The 20,838-nt window shown below is 34.4% G+C and overlaps 1 protein-coding gene across 11 annotated transcripts in view; it reads left to right on the top strand.

The window, feature by feature from the left end:
- Positions 1-20,838, top strand: part of MCF2L (MCF.2 cell line derived transforming sequence like) — a 232,368-nt gene that overhangs the window by 69,235 nt on the left and 142,295 nt on the right. For all 11 annotated transcript variants that reach the window (XM_087967254.1, XM_087967255.1, XM_087967263.1 and 8 more), the window contains 16 exons: positions 30-146; positions 2,464-2,613; positions 3,261-3,385; positions 4,007-4,121; positions 4,939-5,058; positions 5,162-5,353; positions 9,135-9,326; positions 9,894-10,053; positions 10,175-10,251; positions 10,855-10,931; positions 11,340-11,406; positions 12,798-12,913; positions 15,157-15,226; positions 16,543-16,635; positions 16,723-16,815; positions 18,327-18,452. In XM_087967254.1, coding sequence (XP_087823380.1) covers positions 30-146; positions 2,464-2,613; positions 3,261-3,385; positions 4,007-4,121; positions 4,939-5,058; positions 5,162-5,353; positions 9,135-9,326; positions 9,894-10,053; positions 10,175-10,251; positions 10,855-10,931; positions 11,340-11,406; positions 12,798-12,913; positions 15,157-15,226; positions 16,543-16,635; positions 16,723-16,815; positions 18,327-18,452 — 1,890 coding nt within the window. The remainder of the gene's footprint in view (positions 1-29; positions 147-2,463; positions 2,614-3,260; positions 3,386-4,006; positions 4,122-4,938; positions 5,059-5,161; positions 5,354-9,134; positions 9,327-9,893; positions 10,054-10,174; positions 10,252-10,854; positions 10,932-11,339; positions 11,407-12,797; positions 12,914-15,156; positions 15,227-16,542; positions 16,636-16,722; positions 16,816-18,326; positions 18,453-20,838) is intronic.

The raw sequence follows: 20,838 nt of genomic DNA, 5'->3' as shown, positions 1-20,838 counted from the left end.
CACCTGATGCTGTGATTTCTGTCTTATAGATCATAATGCTGAGCTCACTAACAGAACTAAATAACTATATTGATACAGCCCAACTAACTGAAGATCTTGGGGGTTCCCTGGATTACTGCCATAATAGGTGGCTTACACAGCGCACTGTGAGTTTTTTTCTCTTCTTTCTCTTTTATACTCTGTTAATACAGTAGATACGAACTGAAATATCAGTGATTGTATCTCAAAAACATTAGGAATAATGATTTGTATTAAAATGAGTTTTTAAAATTACTTTTGAGAAAATACATGATTATTTTTTCAGAACTACCCTCATAAATCTCTTTAGTATATATAAAATATATCTAAAAGCATGGCTGATTTGCTTTTTGTATTATGAAAGACTGAGAGAATTAATGAAAGGTACAAGGATTTTAAAGATTCTGAATGTGAGAGAAACCAATATTTTAAGGTAATCCTCAATTTACAACTGTAAGGTATGTCATGTCGGTCTTAAGTAGATGTACCCATGTGACTGAAACAATTTTATGACTTTTTTGCAGCAGTCATAAAGCAAACACCATAGTGATTAAGCCAAACCTATTGTCTGCAATGACATTTTTTGCTAGGAATCTGAAGTACTGATTTCCAGCAGTAAAAAAAAAAAAAACCTATTATAAATTGCATTCATGTGACCAAGAACACTGCAAATGGCCTTTAATAGAGGCTGGTTGCAAATACCCAAAATGTGATCACATGACCACAGGAGCAATCGTCATAGATTCAGGTCATAAGTTCTTTTTGGATGGTCCATTGTAACTTTGAAGAGTCACTAAGTGACTGGTCATAATTTGATGACTATCTGAATTCTGTAGTCCCATATAGAATGGAATAGAACTCGGGGGGGCGGGATGATCATAGTGGAAAAAGAAAAAAGTGAAAAAAGCTACAGTGAACATACAACAACTGTGGAAAGAGAAAGAAAGAGTAAGCCCTGTATGAAAAGGTGTTAGGAGAAAGGTTGCTTTTCCAATAGAATGAAGGCAAAGGAGACCTAAGGAAAGAGGAAATGTAGCTTGATTGCAAAGAAATAAAAATAATTAAATTGCAGAGTACGTGGAGAAGTGTTTGAAAGGATGTTTGGTAGAAATATTACCTATAGTAGATAAAAAGATAGCTGCAAGGAATGTAGTTAAAAAGAAGAAAACCAGTAAGATTTAAAGAGGCAGAGAAATTCCAAGAGATTTTGCTGGAATTTTTTAAAAAAAACATCTTTTGAAGAGCTAAGCAAGATGCTTCCAGCATAATGAATGGAATTATAAATATATATAATGAAATAGCTTGAGATGAAACTGAAGCGAGGACTGCTAGACAAAATATTATCAAAGTGGCAAGTGAAAGAAATATGCTGGAAATATTGAAGTAAATGTTTATCAAATGACATGAAAATGGCCAATAGAATTTATATTTAAGTATATCAGAAGAAACATAAGTTGAAGGAAGTGCAGATAGGCTTCTTAATTGTGTGTGGTGTAATGAGAAGAGATAGGGGGTTGAATGAATGTGAACTCTGTACAAAAATCAAAAGTGATCTATATCAGTGGTTCCAAATCTTTGGCCCTTGGAACACGGGGAGTGGTGGGGTGGGGTAGTAATGTCATCATAGGGGATCCATGAAGGCTTGAAGAAATGTTTTGATTCAAATCCTGAGTTAAGTTTTGGGGGTCTATAGCCAGAATACAAAAGGTATTTAAAGGGAGTCCATGGTGAAGAAAAGGTTGAGAAGCACTGTCCTATGTAAAAGAAGTACATGGAGGTGGTTTAATCAGAGGTGGAATGATTCAGTTGCTGAACAAATTACATGGAAGAAGAAGGAATAGATGAGAATGTTGTGGTTGGACAGAAACCCTGAAGAAGTATGAGATGAGGGGTGTATGAAGTAGTATATGGTCATGTAGATGCACATCTAATTTTTAAAGATAAACAGATACAGAGGGGTTGGTTTAGTACATTTAGCTATATTTCCATTCCTTGTATCTTTTTTTTGGGGGGGGGGGTATTGTGGCTTACTTCCTTTGCGTGAATGTGCAAAGATGTAGCTAAAACATTTTAAAAATAATGTTTCATATCATAAGTATACTTTAAAAGTTTAAAGATAAGTTGTTAAGGAGTTAATGGTGGAGATAATTATTAATAGAATATATATAGCTTGAGATAGAACTATGGAGTCTAGGAACTATCAAGGAGAAAATGACAGTCTCACCAAAACTGGCAGTGCAAGCTACCGTATATAAATAAAGAGTAAATCCATTCTCACTTGCATGATTGATGCTACCTAGTTGGGTAATGCAATGTCTGCAAACAAACAACCAAATTCAGAGACCGCCAAGAGATAATTTTATTTATACCTGTAGACATACATTTATATTTAAAACAAACATGTCTTCCGTATCCAATGTGTGTCATGTATTTGTAATTCATAAGGCTATAGAGAGCTTTGCTCGAATGGTTAAGCAGATAGCTCAAACACTTCAAACCTTTGGGAATGAGCTTGCAGAAGAAGAGCTACCAAATGATGCTCAGGCCACCAGCTACCTCCTTGCAACACATACAGAAAGGAGAGACAAAATGAAGGTAGGTTAGAGCTGTTGTTAGATAAAACATGATTTTATTGAATTACCCCACTAACTGGGGCTTAGTTTTATTTTCCTTTGCAAATTTTTTCTTTGAATGTTGTGTAATATCCTCCCTTTGAATCAGTGCCAGTAAATTTTATGATCGCTCACATTTTCCATGGATCTAAAGTTTGAAAATATTTATTTAGCTAAAACAGTAAATAAAATCCTGAAGTGCAGATTATAAATATGGCAAAGCAATTCCTGTGACATGATTTTTGTCTATAATGGATTATTTAACTCTAATTTTGGCCTTATAATGTTCGAATAGGATTTTTGGGTTTGTGCACACATGCACACACAATTAGGTTTTGTAATTTTTTGGTTATATTTGTTTTATTTATTTTTAAATCTTTTTATCTCATCTAGATTTCACATGTATTCTGAGCAGCATAATACACAAGAGCTGGCTTTCTATCAGTGTAAAATCAAACTGTTGCTCAACTATGGAAAGAAAAAAAAAAGATAGCATACGCGTGAATTTGCCACATAGCACAGGTTACCCATCCTTAGCTCATTCTGGGTATTTTCAAGACCCTGGGAGGGCATTTCCAAGTTGAATTCTCATGGAACAGCCTAACTATACACCATTCAATTTTTCTATAGGAAGGTTTGAAAATAGCTTTAAGGCAAGGTGATGATATTCTCCACGCTATTCGAAAACCGGTCCTTGAAAACCCAGAGTGCAAACTGAATCCAGATCAAACAGAAAATCAAATTACTGTGGAAAGGTGAGGTGCATCTAGTATTTTAATATATATTTTCACTATATTTCTGATAGTAAGATTTTAATACTTTTGTGAAGGTCCAATATGGAAAACAAGTGTCACCAACAAGTTATGTTATCTCTGTCAGAAAAAGAATGAAATTTATTTTGCTGAGAGAGTATCAGCCAAAATACAGGGCTGTAGTTATATTGTTCCTTGAAAAAAAATAAGCCATCTGGCAAAACAAAGTAAAGATAATGATAACAAGTTAGCATTTGACCTAATGTTCAAGAGGAATCCTGTAAGTTTTAGAAACCTCATGCCTTCCCACACAAATTGAATACATCCATTATTTTGTATGTTCCTAAAAGTATATTTCAAGCCTCTCTAACCCTCAGCTTTCTAGCAATCTGCTATCAGTCTTCCTGCCACACACCCACCTTCCTCCCATCACTCTACCTTTCTCACTAATCTTTCCATTACATTAGATTTTCATTTGATAATTAATACATTTTTCAATGCTGTGAGTTTTTTTGATAACAGTTTTGTGTCCTTCCCTTTCTTGGGATTTGTCATTCCCCTTACCCCACCTTTAATTGGGGAACGCTTGATACAAAACTTCTTTATTTGTCTTTTTCTTTTAAGGCTTTTATCTCAACTAGATGAAACAGAAGCAGCTTTTGATGACTTTTGGTGTAAACACCAACAGAAGCTTGAGCAATGCTTACAACTTAGACATTTTGAACTGGATTTCAAAGAGGTATATGATATGTTGGTCTAATTAAAACAATTCTGGATCAGCAATATTTTTACTTAAAATTTTGAATTTTCACTTAAAAGCATCAATTTCCTTAAAATGTCATTTATTCTGCACTAGACAATACATTTCATCAAAGATACTTTTGATCATCCATTGTATTATTACCATTGTATGGTAATAATTTACATACAATATACATAAAACAATAATTTAAATATTGACGTGATAAAAATGAAATTAAAAGCAAAGATAACAGTTATACTTTATTAGTATTGACTTACTTGAAGTACCTTAATAATTTAAAAACTTGTCTAGTTTAATGAAAAGAAGGACTAGGGGGTGACATGATAATGTTCCAATATCCAAAAGACTGCCAAAATGGAGAGGGGGTCAAGCTATTCTCCAAAGCACTTGACGGGAGAACAGGAAGCAGTGGATGGAAAGGAGTGAACCAACCTAGAACTAAGAAGAAATTTCCTGACAACAATTAATCAGTGGAACAACTTGCCTCCAGAAGTTGTGAATGCTCCAACACTGGGAGTTTGTAAGAAGAGATTGGACAATCATTTGTCTGAAATGGCACAGATTCTCCTGATTGAGTAGGGGATTGAGCTACAAGACCTTCAAGTCTTTTCTAACAGTGTCATTCTGTTATTCTATATCACTAAAGAACCATAATACAAAGTTTCTCAAAAATACTGCTTATATATTTTTCTATGATCATGACCCCAGCTGATTTTTATGATCCAAAGTCTAATTTGTAACTTTGCTACACTGTTGTAGACTTACAAAAAATTATATATTCTATTTCATTTAGGTCAAAATAGCACTTGATAGTGTGTCTGAGAAATTACTTCATTTCACAGAAATGGGAAATAGCAGTTCACACGTAGAGCACCTTCTGAAAGATCTTGCCAGTTTTGAAGAAAAATCACAAGTAAAGATATAAGGTTTCTTTATTTTGACACATTTTTCAGTGGGACCTATTTATAAAGAGATAATGTTACAACTTGTATTTTCTGCTATATTATTTTCTTTAGGAAGTTTTGGAAAAAGCCAGCCTACTAATTTCCAATGGAGACCAGTTTATAGAAAACAAACATTATGCCGTGGACTCTATTCTTCCCAAGTGCGGTGAACTCCAACAACACTATGAAATGGTTATTTTAGAAGTGAATAAAAAAAGGGATCTCCTAAACCATTCATTTGAATTACATAGACAGTTGGAAAAGGTAAACTTAATCTTCTCCACTTCCCTTCTTACTTGCTTTTTTTAAAATACAACTTTATTAAGATTTTAAACAAGATAAAAACTAAAAAGATGTCATATTTAGAATAAAGTAGAAAGTGAAAGAAAGGAAAGATAAAGTCAAAAGCGTTGGGAAAAGAAAGAAAATATAAAAAAGTAACTTCCAATTGTCTTTTACAGCAGTTATAAATATAAATTAACATCTTCCTTTATGAAGATAGCATGGCTTTTATTTTTAATAAAGGAGAATATTTGTAGCTCAGTGTTGACAAGAGGAATCCTTGATGCTCTCTGAACTTACTTGTTTTCTTGCAGACATTTCATAACCCAAACTAGGTAACATAATCAATGCTACCTAGTTCGGGTAATGAAACATTTGCAAGTAAATAAACAAGCTCAGAGAGCTTTTATTTTTTCTATAATATTTTTTTCTAATCTTCAAATCTAGCTATATATATACACCCATCCATCCCACTTTTATTATTTTTACAAATAACTCGAGATGGCAAATATACCCAACATATCCTCCTCCTATTTTCCTCATAACAACAACCCTGTGGTCATAAGTTCATTTTTTTGTTTCATACAAAAATTCTATAAGGGGTTCCAGTCAGCATTAAACTTAGTTAATGTATTTTATCTCAATTTCCTCTCTTATTTGCTAAGCTTTAAATCTACAGATAGTGCTCAATGTATAATCTTAATGGAGCCTAAATTTAGATTGTGACAATCAGAAAAATGTGTTTTTTGAATGTTTTATTTATTTATTTATTTATTTGATTTGCAAATTGTTTACAAGATAATAAGTATAAGTGTATACATAGTTGTGAATACATGAAATGGGTACATATAAGAAAAATAAAAGAAGAATAAGAGAAACAATAGGACAGGAACGGTAGGCACGTTGGTGCGCTTATGCACGCCCCCTACAGACCTCTTAGGAAAGGGGTGAGGTCAATAGTAGACAGTCTAAGGTTAAAGTTTTTGGGGTTTGGGGAAGAAACTACAGAGTCGGGTAGAGTATTCCAGACATTGACCACTCTATTGCTGAAGTCATATTTCCTGCAATCAAGTTTGGTGCGGTTAACATTGAGTTTGTATCTATTGTGTGCTCTTGTGTTGTTATGGTTGAAGCTGAAGTATTCATTGACAGGTAGGACATTGCAATGTATGATTTTATATACCATGCTTAAATCAGACCGAGACGGCGTAATTCAAGGTTTTCTAGTTCTAGAATTTCAAGTCTGGTGGCATAAGGTATTCTACAACGAGTAGAAGAGTGGAGAACTCTTCTTGTGAAATATTTCTGGACTTTCTCAATTGTGGTAATATCAGATATGTAATGTGGGTTCCAGACTGATGAACTGTATTCGAGTATTGGTCTAGCAAATGTTTTGTATGCTCTGGTTAGTAGTGTGATATTACCAGAGAAAAAGCTACGTAGGATTAGGTTAACAACTCTTAATGCCTTTTTGGCTATGTAGTTGTAGTGGGCTCTAGCACCTAGATCATTAGAGGTGAGTATTCCAAGGTCCTTTACAGAGCTTGGGTCATCAACAAGATCTTGACTATTCAGCTTGTATTTTATTTTCTGATTTTTTTTGTCAATATGTAAGACAGAGCATTTATTTGTTGAGATTTGAAGTTGCCATTTGTTTGACCATTCTGATACATAGTCAAGATCTTTTTGTAGGGTAGCAGTATTGTCTGTGGTATTGAACAGCTTTACATCATCAGCGAAAAGAACGCAATTGCTCTTAATATGATCACAGAGGTCATTTATGTAGAGTATGAAGAGAGTTGGTCCTAGAACACTGCCTTGGGGGACACCACTATTGACAGGTACAGAATTTGATAGGACGCTTCCAATTTTGACCATTTGTTGTCTGTTTGCCAGGAATGCTTCTATCCAGTTATTCAGTTGTCCAGAGATACCATAGGATTTTATTTTTAGGAGTAGTTTGTCGTGTACCACTGAATCGAAGGCTTTACAGAAGTCTATGTAGATTGCGTCTATTGCTTTGCCCTGGTCGAGTTGTGTCGTCCATATGTTTTTGCAGTGTAAGAGTTGCAGATTACAGGATAGTTTTTTTCTGAAACCAAATTGTTTATTGGAGAGTAGGTTGTTTGTCTCTAAGTGGAGGATGATGGATTGGTTAATAATTGATTCCATGACTTTACAGGTGATGCAGCATAAGGAGATTGGTCTGTAATTTTCAACTAGGCTTGGGTCTCCCTTTTTGAAGATGGGGATGACTGTGGCTTGTGACCATAAGTTAGGCAAGGAGCTGGTCCTGAAAGATTTTTCAAAGATTATGCTTAGAGGTTTGGCTATGGCAGTGGATAGCTTTTTTAAGAAGTAGGCACATATTCCATCCGGTCCAATAGATAGAGATGGTTTTAGATTGCGTAGTGCTTTTTCAACATTGTCTTCTGTAAAATCGATATGTATTAGATCATTGTTGTTATCTGTGGTACGGCTAGGAAATACTGGGCATGATCCATTGCTGTTTACAAATACTGAGCCGAAGAATGTGTTAAAGAGGTTGGCTTTAATGGTGTCGTCGTTGCAGTCTTTACCATCAGGTCCTATCAAGGGTGGGATGGACCTTGAGTCTTTTAGTTTGTTGTTTACAAAATTGTAAAAAGCACGGGTGGAATTGGTGCTTAGAAGGTTTTCCTCTTGTTTAATGTGATAATTGGTGCATTCGGTCTTTATCTGGTGGCATAAATTTTTTGTATCGGCTTTTGAAATTGGCAACGTGACCAGATTTGTTTTTCCGCCAGAGTGATCTCTTTTTGGATTGAAGTTTCCTTATTGTTATGGGTAATCTGCTTTTTTGTTTTGTTTTGGGAGTTGTTGTTGGTACATATAGTTTGATGACTCTTTTGACTTCAAGTAAAAATATGTTGTAATGGTCTTCAACAGTATTGCATCCAGTGAATAGAGATTGCCAATCAAGGGATGAGAGATCGTTGTCTATAAGATCATAGTTGCCTTTTTTGAAGTTACAATTGGGGATTACATCATTGTGGTGATTTTTGTGTGGGCGTATGTTGAGACAAAAGTCAATCATATTGTGGTCACTGCTGGAAAAGGGTTCTTTAGTTTGTATTCCGTAAATTAAATTCAAACTATTGCAGAAGATGAGATCGAGGCAGTTGTTTAGTCTAGTGTTGTTGGTTACTAGTTGTATAGAATGTGGTTAAGTAATACAGTTCTGGAGTATTTTTGTGAGGAGATAAAACCTTGATCTCATTTTTTTGTCTCATCTTCTGAACAGTTTCTATTAGGGTAAACGTTATACATGATACAACGTGGTATTTAAAAATGCCAGTAGCATGTGCTCAGATTGTGTTTGAGACTGTAACTGCAGAACATTTTCTTGCTTCATCTGTTTTTGGAGATAAAATATTGCATCTCTTCCACCATTTCCAAGTTTCACAATTCTGTCTCTGGATCAGGCAAGCTCACTTACAACTCATCCTCACAACACAGTAGCCCAGAGGTGGGCAACTATGGCCCCTTTATGACTTGTGGACTTCAACTCCCAAAATTCCTGAGCTAGCATGGCTTGCTCAGGAATTCTGGGAGTTGAAGTCCATAATTCATAAAAGGGCCATAGTTGCCCACCCCTGCAGTAGCCTGAAGAGTACAATCAAAAGAACCGTGGTTTCTTCAAATCATTCTGATAATTTTGATAACATAAATCATTTGTATAATGCAGCATTTTTATGATGTGTTTTTCTTGGCTCCCTTGTAGTGCATGAAGTGGTGTGATGATGGAATTTATCTGCTGGCTTCTCAACCTGTAGACAAATGCCAATCACAGGATGGAGCAGAAGCAGCTCTGCAGGAAATTGAGCAATTTTTGGACTTGGGTGATGATAATAAACTCAGGGAACTAAGTTACTTGTCCAAAGAATTTGAAGCTATCTTCACTGAGGAATTAATGGTAATATCAAGATTTCAGAACAATATCTTGTCACATTTATACAAAAGCATATATAAACAGTGAGTTGAAATATTTGAGTTGAAACCACTTAATATGTCTGTTCAGCTTTCTAAACCTAAACCTGCATAAATTACAATATCAATGCCCTAAGTGGGTAACTTTTCAAGTAAATTAACTGTTTTGTTAAAGAACTCACAGGTATTTAACAATAATATAAATAATGTGGCAGTTTATTTGTCATTGCTACATTTCTTTAGGTCAGTTTATTTACGGGAAAAGGCACCCAATTACTACAGTATAATATTTTTGAGATTTGGAATCATGTATGTTACGGAGACTCTTAAATACACTATCCTATATCAAAATTCCTTGTTTTAATAGAGGCACTATACTCACATAAGGAATGGTCAGTCATTTGGTATTCACTATGGCTGCAAATGTATTCTGTGTAGTGAATCAAATTAATGTTGAGCACATTTTTTGTGCATTGCTTTCAAAATTCAGCTTTTGAAATGATGTCCTATGAATTCAATGGTCCACATAGATTTTTGCCTTCTCTTTTTACAGGAACATGTACAAAAGGTTTTTCAGAAACAGAACAATATGGAAGAAATGATTCAAAAGAGGCAAGTCAGCCTTAAGAAACTGGCAGCTAAGCAGACACGCCCTGTTCAACCAGTGGCACCTAGACCAGAAGGATATCTAAAATCATCGTGTCCTTATTCTGGTAAGAAACCAATTAGTCAAGGTATTCTGTTTTAGTTGAAAACAAAAATAATTGATCTGGCAAGTATGTTTAGCTTGACATGACCTCTAGTTACAGCGTTTGATTCTATTTCACATACCAGGCCTTCAAATAGAGTCTGAAGATTCATCCAGTTCTGATAACCATGCAATAAGGAGAGTGAATGTCAGAAAAATGAAGGTAACAGTGTATGAATGAAATAGAGATGGTCGACATGTTAAATTCTTCCTAAGTATATGAAGCAGCCTATTGAATCAGATCCCTGACCCATCAGAGCTTAGATACCACTTTACTATTGCTAGTGTTACAGTAAGGAGTAGAGGCATTTACTGTAAGAGAAAGAATCTGCATTATTTTTCCCTTGATTTGTTAGCTAACCTTGATTTGGAAAACAGAGACAGCCAAATTGTGTCCCAGCATCCCATACCAGGATTTGAAAAATAAATATTTGTTTAACATGGAAGAACTTAACAATAATTATGTCTGATGCATTTTGCCTAATATGAGTTCGTATTATATAGTTTGCCTAATGCCCTTGATTAATTGCATAATGCACTTGGGAGCACTTTTGTTGCAATATAAGTACTTATTCCTTAATTTTTAGTGGTAAATGATAGTCAGCCATACATACTAGCATATGCATGCATGTCATGGCACTTAAAAATCAGATATGAGCTGCATTTTTGTGAACCAAACTTTTCAGTCTCTAGCCAAACACATTTTGGAAAGGGGAGGTTTGGCTTTAAAGATTTGATGCCAAATTGCTGTTCTTGTTTTTATTAGAGTGAGATAAATGAAATGCAGCAATCTAGAAATGTTTCTGTGACAGATGATGAAGAAAATCTAGCAGTGTTACGCAAGTAAGTATATTTTTATCCAAGCAACTATAGGTAAGAAATGTTTCTAGTATGTCTAACAATTGTATTTAAAGATAATAGAAGTCATTAAATAGCAATTCAAATATGTTAATCAAGCAGTAGTCATACAGTAACCTTTCTTTTTTTGGCAATATTTCTATGTCCATCCTTTTGGATACAGCAAAAACTTTTTCTACCATATTAGTTGCCTTAAGGCATACAATTTTTGGTAAAATATTTCTAAAATATTTCTCCATGATCAGATCTAAGAAACACCATGCAATTTGTTTTGCAGTTGCTAGTATTTGTTTAAAAAATGATTCTTAATCTCCAGTGATGAAATGTCTAGCCATTTAGGGACTTTGAAATCTGAAATTATTTAATAATTCATTTATTCCTTATTGTTGATAGACATGTAATGAATGAACTTCTTGAAACTGAACGAGCTTATGTGGAAGAACTTCTCTGTGTTCTTGAGGTACATTTTTAAAAAATCCTTGCCAATGTTATATTTAAAATGATTCCTTAATTAATCCTGTAGTGTAGAAAATGATATGGAAGTTCCATATGGAGTCAAATATTTATGGGACAAAATTGTTACTTTACAGAACATAAATGTTCTTCCAAGAAAATCAGCCCTCTTCTAGAATGATTTGACTTTGGGAAATTGGAGCCTTTTTCTTAAAGCGAATACTGCTGGGCATTGTTCACTTTAAAAGAGGTGGTCCATTGGGTTCACAGGTCACCTTAATGTGTAGTTTTTTCCTAATTAAAATTTGCTGAAAAAATAAACTAAGAAAAGTGTGGCTAAGTGCAATGTATGAATGCTGTGAATGTGAGAAGCCAGATGTTCTGTTACCAAAAAAGTAACAGATTCGGCTTCTATCAGTGTTTTCTCCACCACTATCACTGAAGTCAAGAAAGGAGAACCAAGAAGGTGAAAAACATCCTTTCTTCCAACTTGATTCACTTCTAGTCTGTTGTAAATATATTCTGATCCCCCTATTTTAATATAAAATTATTTCTACTTAAGACGAGTAACTGAAAATCAAGGACAAGAACATTGTATTCTGTTGGTTCCCATTAAGATTAAGACAATCCTTTTTTACTCTTCTTGTTTCTAGTGGTGGATGAAATAAAGACTATAATATAATGGCCTAACTATAAGGACATGGAAGAGGGAATTAGAATGTCATTGCAGCCTCTTCCTTTTCTAAATATGTATTCTCCCTTGAGAGATCTTCCCCGGGACCAAATGCAGTCACTTTGTATTACTTCCCTTTCAAAGCCAGCTGTTTTGGATACATCAACTAAAAGCAGAATCTTCTCTAGTCTAATGAGTGTTTAAAGAGCAGGTTTTTGCTTCTTTCCTGGTGTATGGAAATGCTAAATAATAGATTTAGTCTTGTTGCCTAGAGCAGAACTCATAAACAGGAACTTGGGTCAGGAAGGAAGAAGAAAGAACAATTCCCTTGAAAGGTCATTCTGTAAGAACCTGCAGACCTTGTGATCAACTCTGGAGTCAAAACATTCAAATTAGCAGCTGTATATGGGCTATAAATGGTTCTGACTTACATGTAATAAACAGTTCAAAAACACATGTTGATTATTTACAAAATTCTTGTTCATGTGAACTATTTTTCCCAAGCAAATGTTCATAGTTTATAACTATATTATATAAAATAGAATTATTGTTAAGATGTGTAAACTCTGCATTAGAAGCCTGAGCAGATTAATATTGAAATATTGCTACATGTTTTATCAGCAGTGAGGCTGATAAATTGTTGAAGGCTCCAATTGTTGAAAATAGGAGACACTTGATGGGAACTCAGTTGGAAGCAATGAATCTGCTTTCCTTTTGTATTACAGGGCTATGCAGCAGAAATGGACAACCCCTTAATGGCACATCTCATTTCACCTGGGCTACAAAATAAGAAAGATGTGTTGTTTGGAAACATGGAAGAAATCTATCACTTTCACAACAGGTTGGGATTTGTATCTCATACATACGCTTTCTGGAAATATAAATAGGGCATTAAAATAATAACAAAGGAAATGTCCCATTGTTGATCACAATTAGAACACCATATTCTCAGTTGATACCCTCCAGTGTGCCATAATGGCCAAGGATGATGAAACTGTAGTCCAACATATGATGAAAACCAGGGTGTCATAGAAAGGCTGTATTATAAATTTTGATATTAATAGATTGACCAACAAAACTAATAATCAGTGATGGTATAAGCTCTTTCCATAAGACTCCTGCTTATTTTTTTCATAAAATTTTCACATAATAATTTCTCTTTCTTCAATAGGGATTCCTCATAATCCATGTTGTTAAGATTCCCATGGAGTTCACACATGCATATATACATCTAATATAAATATGAAATGCATGATTCTTTATTGAGCTTCTTGGAGGACTTCTAGTCCAACCCCCTCCTCAGGCATGAAACCCTATACCATTTCAGACAAATAGTTGTCCAGTCTTTTCTTAAAAACTTCCAGTGTTGGAACATTGTGGAGGCAAGTTGTTCCACTCATTAATTGTTCTATCAGTAAATTTCTTCTTAGTTCTAAGTTGCTTCTCTCCTTGAATAGTTTCCACCCTTTGCTTCTTGTCCTGCCCTCAGGTGCTTTGGAGAATAGCTTGACTCTTCTTGTAGCAGCCCCTGAGATGTTGGAACACCGCTATCATGTCACCCCTAGTCCTTCTTATCATTAAACTAGACCTTCCCAATCCCAACAACCATTCTTTATATGTTTTAGCCTCCAGACCTCTAATCAGCTTTGTTGCTCTTCTCTGCACTCTTTCTAGGGTCACAACATCTTTTTTTACATTGTGATGACCAAAACTGGATGCAGTATTCCAAGTGTCGCCTTACCAAGGCATTATAAAATAGCATTAGCATCTTAAAATTGTTGAGATTGACAAACACTTTGAATGAAATCAGTGTCCTTTTATAATTGGCAATATGAGCCTGGCATTTTTCTCAATGAATATGATGCTATGGAGACAAAATTATGCATATTGGTATTCTATGTGGATTGGAATAGAGGAGGAGGAGTCTAAGCAAACAGAGGAAGAGGAAGAGATCTTGGAAGGATGCATTCTGGTTTCAGAATTGGGCATCTGCTTTTTAAAAACTTGAGCATTACTCCCCATGTTAGAGCCCACATGAGTCAAAGTCCACCTAGTGGCCAAACTATAGAATGCATGCTTATGTGATACAGACAACTGCTTGAATTAAAAAATGGTTGTTGATTCTGTTATTCATTGTTAATGAATAAGCTGGAAATTGTGATTTACTGGAAGTAAGTAAGTACAGTTATTGTCCTTGTCCTTTTATTTCTTTCATGAAGTCCTAAGTTATACTACTACCTACTTGAGTTGTTGTCTGTGTGTATCGCCTGGATTCTGTGTTAAGATAAAACAAATTGTATGAACTTAATTTAAATGCAACAATTTTAGAATTATGCTTAGATATCAGATAACAAGCCATCTGCTGGTAAATTACCTGGGATAATTTTTTCTCATGCTAATTGGTTCATTTAACAAAAACTACTGGCAATCTTTTATCTGCTCATTATGAACTAAAAGTTTCAAAGTTTCAGTGTTGTTTTTTATATTCTAAATACCTATCCATAAATATTTAAATGTGGCTAAGATTTTATTTTTTATGTAGGGTTATTTTTCAAAGACCTTCAGACCTATGTTTTATATAAAATGCCCATGTGTGTGTATATATTTCAGTCTCATTGTCTTTCCTCTTATTTTTTTTTCCTTTTCCAATTGTTATCTTACACATAATCAGATATAAGTCAGGGTAGAGACCTATGTGTATGGCTCAAAACCTGATATCATCTAAATGACCTGGCTGTGAACGTAAGATTTATTAGAAACTGTAAATTCAGGATATCTGAATAGCATCACATTGGAGAACATAGCACTGCTCACTGTTGTGCACCATACATATCAGTAATGTTATATAAATGAATTATTTCCAGCATCATCAATTTCATCTGGTAACATATGGTGCAAGGCTAAACTGTTTTATTTTTAATGCAAATAGTGAATTTTGCTTATGCATATGGGGCCATTATAGATTTCTGCTCATGAAATGTATTAGAATGTGCATGTAAATTTAGAATAGAATAAGTGTGGTCACATGTAGATGTGTTATTTTATTTCATCACATCAGTAAAATATAATTACTATTTTTGGTAGAATATTCTTGAGGGAAATAGAAGATTATATAGACTGCCCTCAACTGATAGGACGTGGTTTCCTTGAACGGGTAAGTATTAGATTTTAAGTAACTTGGAATCACACTAAATTGCTCTTTCTCAGTATTCTTTCAAGATACAAACGTTTATATCCCTAGGACTGGTTGAGTTCTGGTTGACATTTCCATCATTCCCAATAAGACTGATTTTGAATGTTGCTGAGAGTAGCAGAGGATTATCACCAAGAAGACTTAAAGAAATCTTCTTGGTGTTATCCCTCTGTTGTACTCGCCAACATTCTATAAGTCTTCTCCCTTAGTGCTACTATAATTACTCTGTGGGGAAAATCCCAGAAATTGTTATTGCTGGTATTATTTATAAAAACCCCTCCTAGGATTTTTATTCAGAAGATGAGTTATATAACAGTTGCAGGAGGAGAAGGAGGAAATGGAAAGAGAAGAATGAGAAGATCTCAGCTTCCATCAGAAACAGCCTGATGAATCTCAGATAGAAGAAGAGATACTTTGACTATGTAGCAACCAGTTTTCCATTTCATGTAATGCTTTGATTATGTGAAGTGTCTGATTACAGATCAGCTATACTAATGCCATAATACTCCAGGAATAAGAAAAAATGCATTTGTCAATGCAAGGTTACATTTGCATATAAAGAAAGAAATGTGATGTAAAGTCAAGTACTGTCCCACCATTCTCATATAGCGGTCTATATACAGATCTTGATCTTTACACTAAATCAGAGTTTCTCCACACTAGCAACTGGCAAGACGCATGGACTTCAAATCCCAAAATTCCCCAGGCAGCATGGCTGGCTGGGGAACTCTAGAATTTAAAGTCCACAAATCTTTAAAACTGCGTACACTGAGGAACTCTGCACTAAATAAATGATCAGTGTAACAGGTACATTGGGGTTTTGGATATTGGATTTGTATATCCAACTAATTCCCCATTACTCATTTTATTTCCCCCCAAAACAGAGAGCATGACTTTGAAATAATTTTGTAAGTTGTCTGCTGGGTCAATTGGTTTGCCACATTTAATCAATCACTGAGGTTTGTGTATGTTAAGAAAAGAGTCTATAGGCTGCTGCTAGTTCTTTTGAAATAACAAACTACCCACTTAAACCCTCATTGTTTTCCTTGATATATGTAAATGTTGCATACTACAGGTTTTCAGGTTTCCCATAAAGGAAAAAAGAATAGCAGAAATGTGAACAGAAAAAAAAACTGTTTTTGAGATGAGTCAGTACTCTGCCAATATCTCATCAGAAGAGTTTGGTCTTTATTCATTCATTATAGATGTAAATATATATTCTTTTAATTAAACAGATACTTTGTTGTTTGATTCATGGTTCTCTTTTTTAAATTAAGATGAAAGACTTCAAAATTTATGAAAAATATTGTCAAAATAAACCTCGATCAGAAAGTCTTTGGAGACAGTGTTCAGATTCAGCATTTTTCCAGGTATTTTTTATGTACTTGGGACCATATTGCTTAATCAGTTATTACCCTGTGGGGGAAAAGTTATTGTCTGTCCTTTATTTTTTGTAGGAGTGTCAACGAAAACTTGATCACAAGTTGAGTTTGGATTCTTATTTACTAAAGCCTGTTCAAAGAATAACCAAATATCAACTCTTGCTAAAGGTAGGAATTCAGCTATGTCATTGATTGATTGATTGATTGATTGATTAAAGTTAGGTAGGACAGGAAATAGCGAATCTATTAGATACCAAGGGAAATGAATGCAGTTGCATTTGTGGCACACTTTTCAGAGACTATCTTTGTTTAATAACTATGTATAAAAAATAATTTGTCCAGTGATTTGACATTTGCAATATGCTTTGTAGTTGTCCTTAACAAATCTATAATGACATAGTAAATTCCATGTTCTTCTGCAGGAATCATCTTTCCAGACAAAAGGGATATTTGGGGGAGGTGGGTAGGGAGGGGACAGAGAAAGGCAAACATTGTTACATTTCCTGTTCCTTTGCATAGCTTACTTTCAGTATAATCGGAGCATCAAGGGATAATATCTTCCCTATAATAAGTAAAAGGTGATGTTCCAAGAGAGACTTCCAGGCAATAAATTTATCCTTTCTGAAAGTAAGATCCTTTTGCTGGGTCAAAACTGGTTCTTTCTCCAGGAAGAAAGTCTAATCCAGGACTCTGAATGCTTTTATTTCACAAATGGAAAGTAGAGTTTGTTCAGTAATACCTGGACTAAGGGGACAGAAGAAACACAGAAAAATGACCATTGCTGCTAGTTTGTGCATCATTACTTAATTTGGGATTTGCACGCTAGATACCAAAGAACAAGAGCACCAAGGGAGACACCAGGATGGCAACAAATCTTTCAGTAGTAAAATTTATTATGAAATTTTCCCCGAACATACTTACAATGTCAAAGAAATTTGCCTCTCACAAGTGAGTGAGCCCAAACGGCAAGGATGATCTCTGAAATTTGATTCACAAGGCAGCCAAGTTTGCAAGGCCAATCTTGTAGTGCTTTTTCTCATTCTCCTATCCTTTGGAATGCTCACTCTGGTGATCAAATAATTAGCAAGAAGTAAATTAATGTTTGAATTTACATTCATTGGGAAAAATGGGGTTACAAATGAGTATATAGGCACACAGTAGAGAATACACACTGAGAGAAATATGGTACCACTGACTGGCTAACATGCTTATGCACTTAGGCCAAAAAAAACCCTTTCTATAAAACTGATTAAGATCTAGTCAGTTTCAGGCAGCAACCTGAAGGGTTCTGATCAACTAATTAAGGTCACAGAGCAGAGTTTCTTAAGTTGCCAGCACTTTTTAAGGAAGTGGAGTTCTGCAAAGAAATGCTACTCAAGAAAAAATAGCTTGTTTAGCTTGTTTATTCTAGAAGTGGGGGGGCAAGTTAGGCATTGGACAAAGATGGCCCTTGAACTGATCAATACTTGATCCTGAAGCTAATGATCTTTTATTCTATCCACTTGATCTAATACCTATTTATTTTAAAAAATAATTAAATGTTAATTATTTCATCTTTGAAATTATTCAAGATGATTGTTCCTTCCCCAGTAGATTAAAAGAGCCCCATGAAGCATTTCCTTAATAATAACACTGCAGATGCTTTTCTATTGCCTGAAATACATGTAATTTTCCAACAGGAAATGTTAAAGTACAGTAAAAATTGTGAAGGTGCTGAAGATCTCCAAGTAGCCCTGTCGTCAATACTGGGAATTCTTAAAGCAGTTAACGATTCCATGCATCAGATTGCAATCACTGGCTATGAGGTAACTGGTAATATTTCTTCGTTTGTTCATTGAATTTGTTTGTTGCCCATTGCCCATCTTGCCACAAGGTGACTGGGTGGCTTACAACATTAAAATAAAACCATAACTATACACACAGATGTTTAAAATCACATTAAAATCGCAGTAAATTCCAAGTTATAACCAAAGCTAGCGGAAGAAAGGGACAAGGGGGTTGGTGGAGCTGGTATTAGTCTATCAACTACCTCCAGTGTGATATTCCCTCATTGGGGGTCCAAGCCAACTGGCAGGTTTTGGTATCTCATATTTTATAGATAGAGAAGCAAGACCAAGCCTGCATAAGTAGTGCAAATATTTTATTTTTCCAATAGCCTGAAATAAAATATTTTTTTTTATAAAATTTTTATTGGTTTTTAAAGCAAACATAAACAAACAAAACATAAAAACATCAAATCATCTTCCATATATGTACATACAGTGTGCCAGTTGGTTTACAAATTGTTTTGTGCTTCCATTTCATAGTCTTCAATTACAATTACATTGTATATGATCTTATATTTTCAATCCAATATTAAATACATTGGTATCATTATTAATCAATCATTTGAATATACTTTTATTCATTCATGCTTTGGAAAATAATCATATTTTACTTAATTTGTTTTGTGACAATTCATATTATCACCCAAATCTATCCTAAAAACATTTTGTAGATATAATAAGAAAAGAATACATCTTTATATATTTAGTATTTTCTAAAAGTCTACATATTTCGTTACTATACTTTATTGTCTAACCATTGATAGAATAGATCCCAAACTTTATAAAATTGTTTATCATCCTGTTCTCTAATTTCAAATGTCAATCTGCTCATTTCAGCACATTCCAATATTTTCTTAATAATTTCCTCCTGTGATGGTATTTTCTCATTTTTCCAGTTTTTAGCAAATACAATCCTAGCCGCTGTTAATACATTTACAATCAGGTATTTCAAATCTTTACTATATATTTCAGGTAAAATTCCCAATAAAAATATCTCTGGTTTCAAGTCTATATGCTTTTTTGTTTTTTTCCAACCACGTGTGGATTTTAGTCCAGTATTTTTTAGCATCTGCACAAGTCCACCACATGTGGTAATATGAGCCAGGTGTCTGATGACATTTCCAACATTTTTCGGATTTATTCTTGAACATTCTTGCTATTCTTGTCGGGGGAAAATGCCACCTGTAAAACATCTTATACAAATTTTCTGTATATGCTGTTGACGTCATTTTATAATTTTGAGACCACAATTTTTGCCATTTCTCTAGATCAATCCCATATCCAAAATTCTTCCCCCAAGCAATCATAGTTTCTTTAACTTGTTCTTCTTCTAGTTTAATTTCTAATAAATATCCATACAATTTTTTAATCACCTTTTCATCAGTACCTGTCAAAATCTTATCTAAATCAGTCAGTTTATCATAGAAACCTTCTGTTTTAAAATCTTTATTATACCTTGAATGTATTTGCGCATATGAAAACCAATTCATCTTTATACCTTGTTCCTCTAGTTTTTGTATAGATTTAAGTTCACCCTTTTCATTCAATATTTCACCATATCTAACTGTTTGTTCCTTTTTGTATATTATAGGATAAGAAAATGCTTCAATAGTCGATAGCCAGACTGGAATTTTCAAATAACATTGTCTTTTAATCTTCTCCCAGTTTAACCAGAGACTCCCGTATATAATGTCTTCTAAAGTACCCCTGTGTTTTACTTCCCTTATACCATAGAAAAGCATGCCACCCCAACAACAGATCATGTCCTTCTAATGTCAACAATCTAGTATTTCTTAATGTTATCCATTCCTTAACCGACATCAAATTTGTAGCTTGGTAATACAACTCCCAGTTAGGCAAACCAAATCCTCCTCTTATTCTAGCATCTTGCAAAAGTTTTAACTTTATTCTCGCTTTCTTACAGTGAAATAAAATAATTTTTATTCAAATTAAATCCCAACTTTCATTAGGACTTAAGGCAGTATAGATAATCTTTCCTATTTTCATTCATTGCAACAACTGTGTGAGGTGGTTGGGCTAAAAGAGGGTGGCTGGCCCAACAGCATCCAGGATCCTTCAAGAGCTGGGAGTGGTAAATAAAGTGTTATATACAATCTCATAATTCCATATACTGTACTTTCCAAAATATTTTTTAAACTATAGAAAATTCTATTTTGCAGATGACGTCTTTCATTTAACTCTGCATCTTATCTCTCCCTTTAACTGAATGAAATGGAAATTTCATTAATCCAGCTTAAAAATAAATACAGTATTCCTCGACTTACAACCACAATTGAGCCCAACATTTCTGTTGCTAAGTGAAGCAATTCTTAAGTGAATTTTGCTCCATTTTACAGCCTTTCTT

The sequence above is a fragment of the Notechis scutatus genome, chromosome 5 (assembly GCF_049901735.1).
Source record: "Notechis scutatus isolate UNSWTSFEM ecotype Mainland chromosome 5, rNotScu1.2, whole genome shotgun sequence".
Lineage (NCBI taxonomy): Eukaryota > Metazoa > Chordata > Lepidosauria > Squamata > Elapidae > Notechis > Notechis scutatus.
Note: the sequence above shows the minus strand (reverse complement) of the source record. Positions and strands in the feature narration are given on the sequence as shown.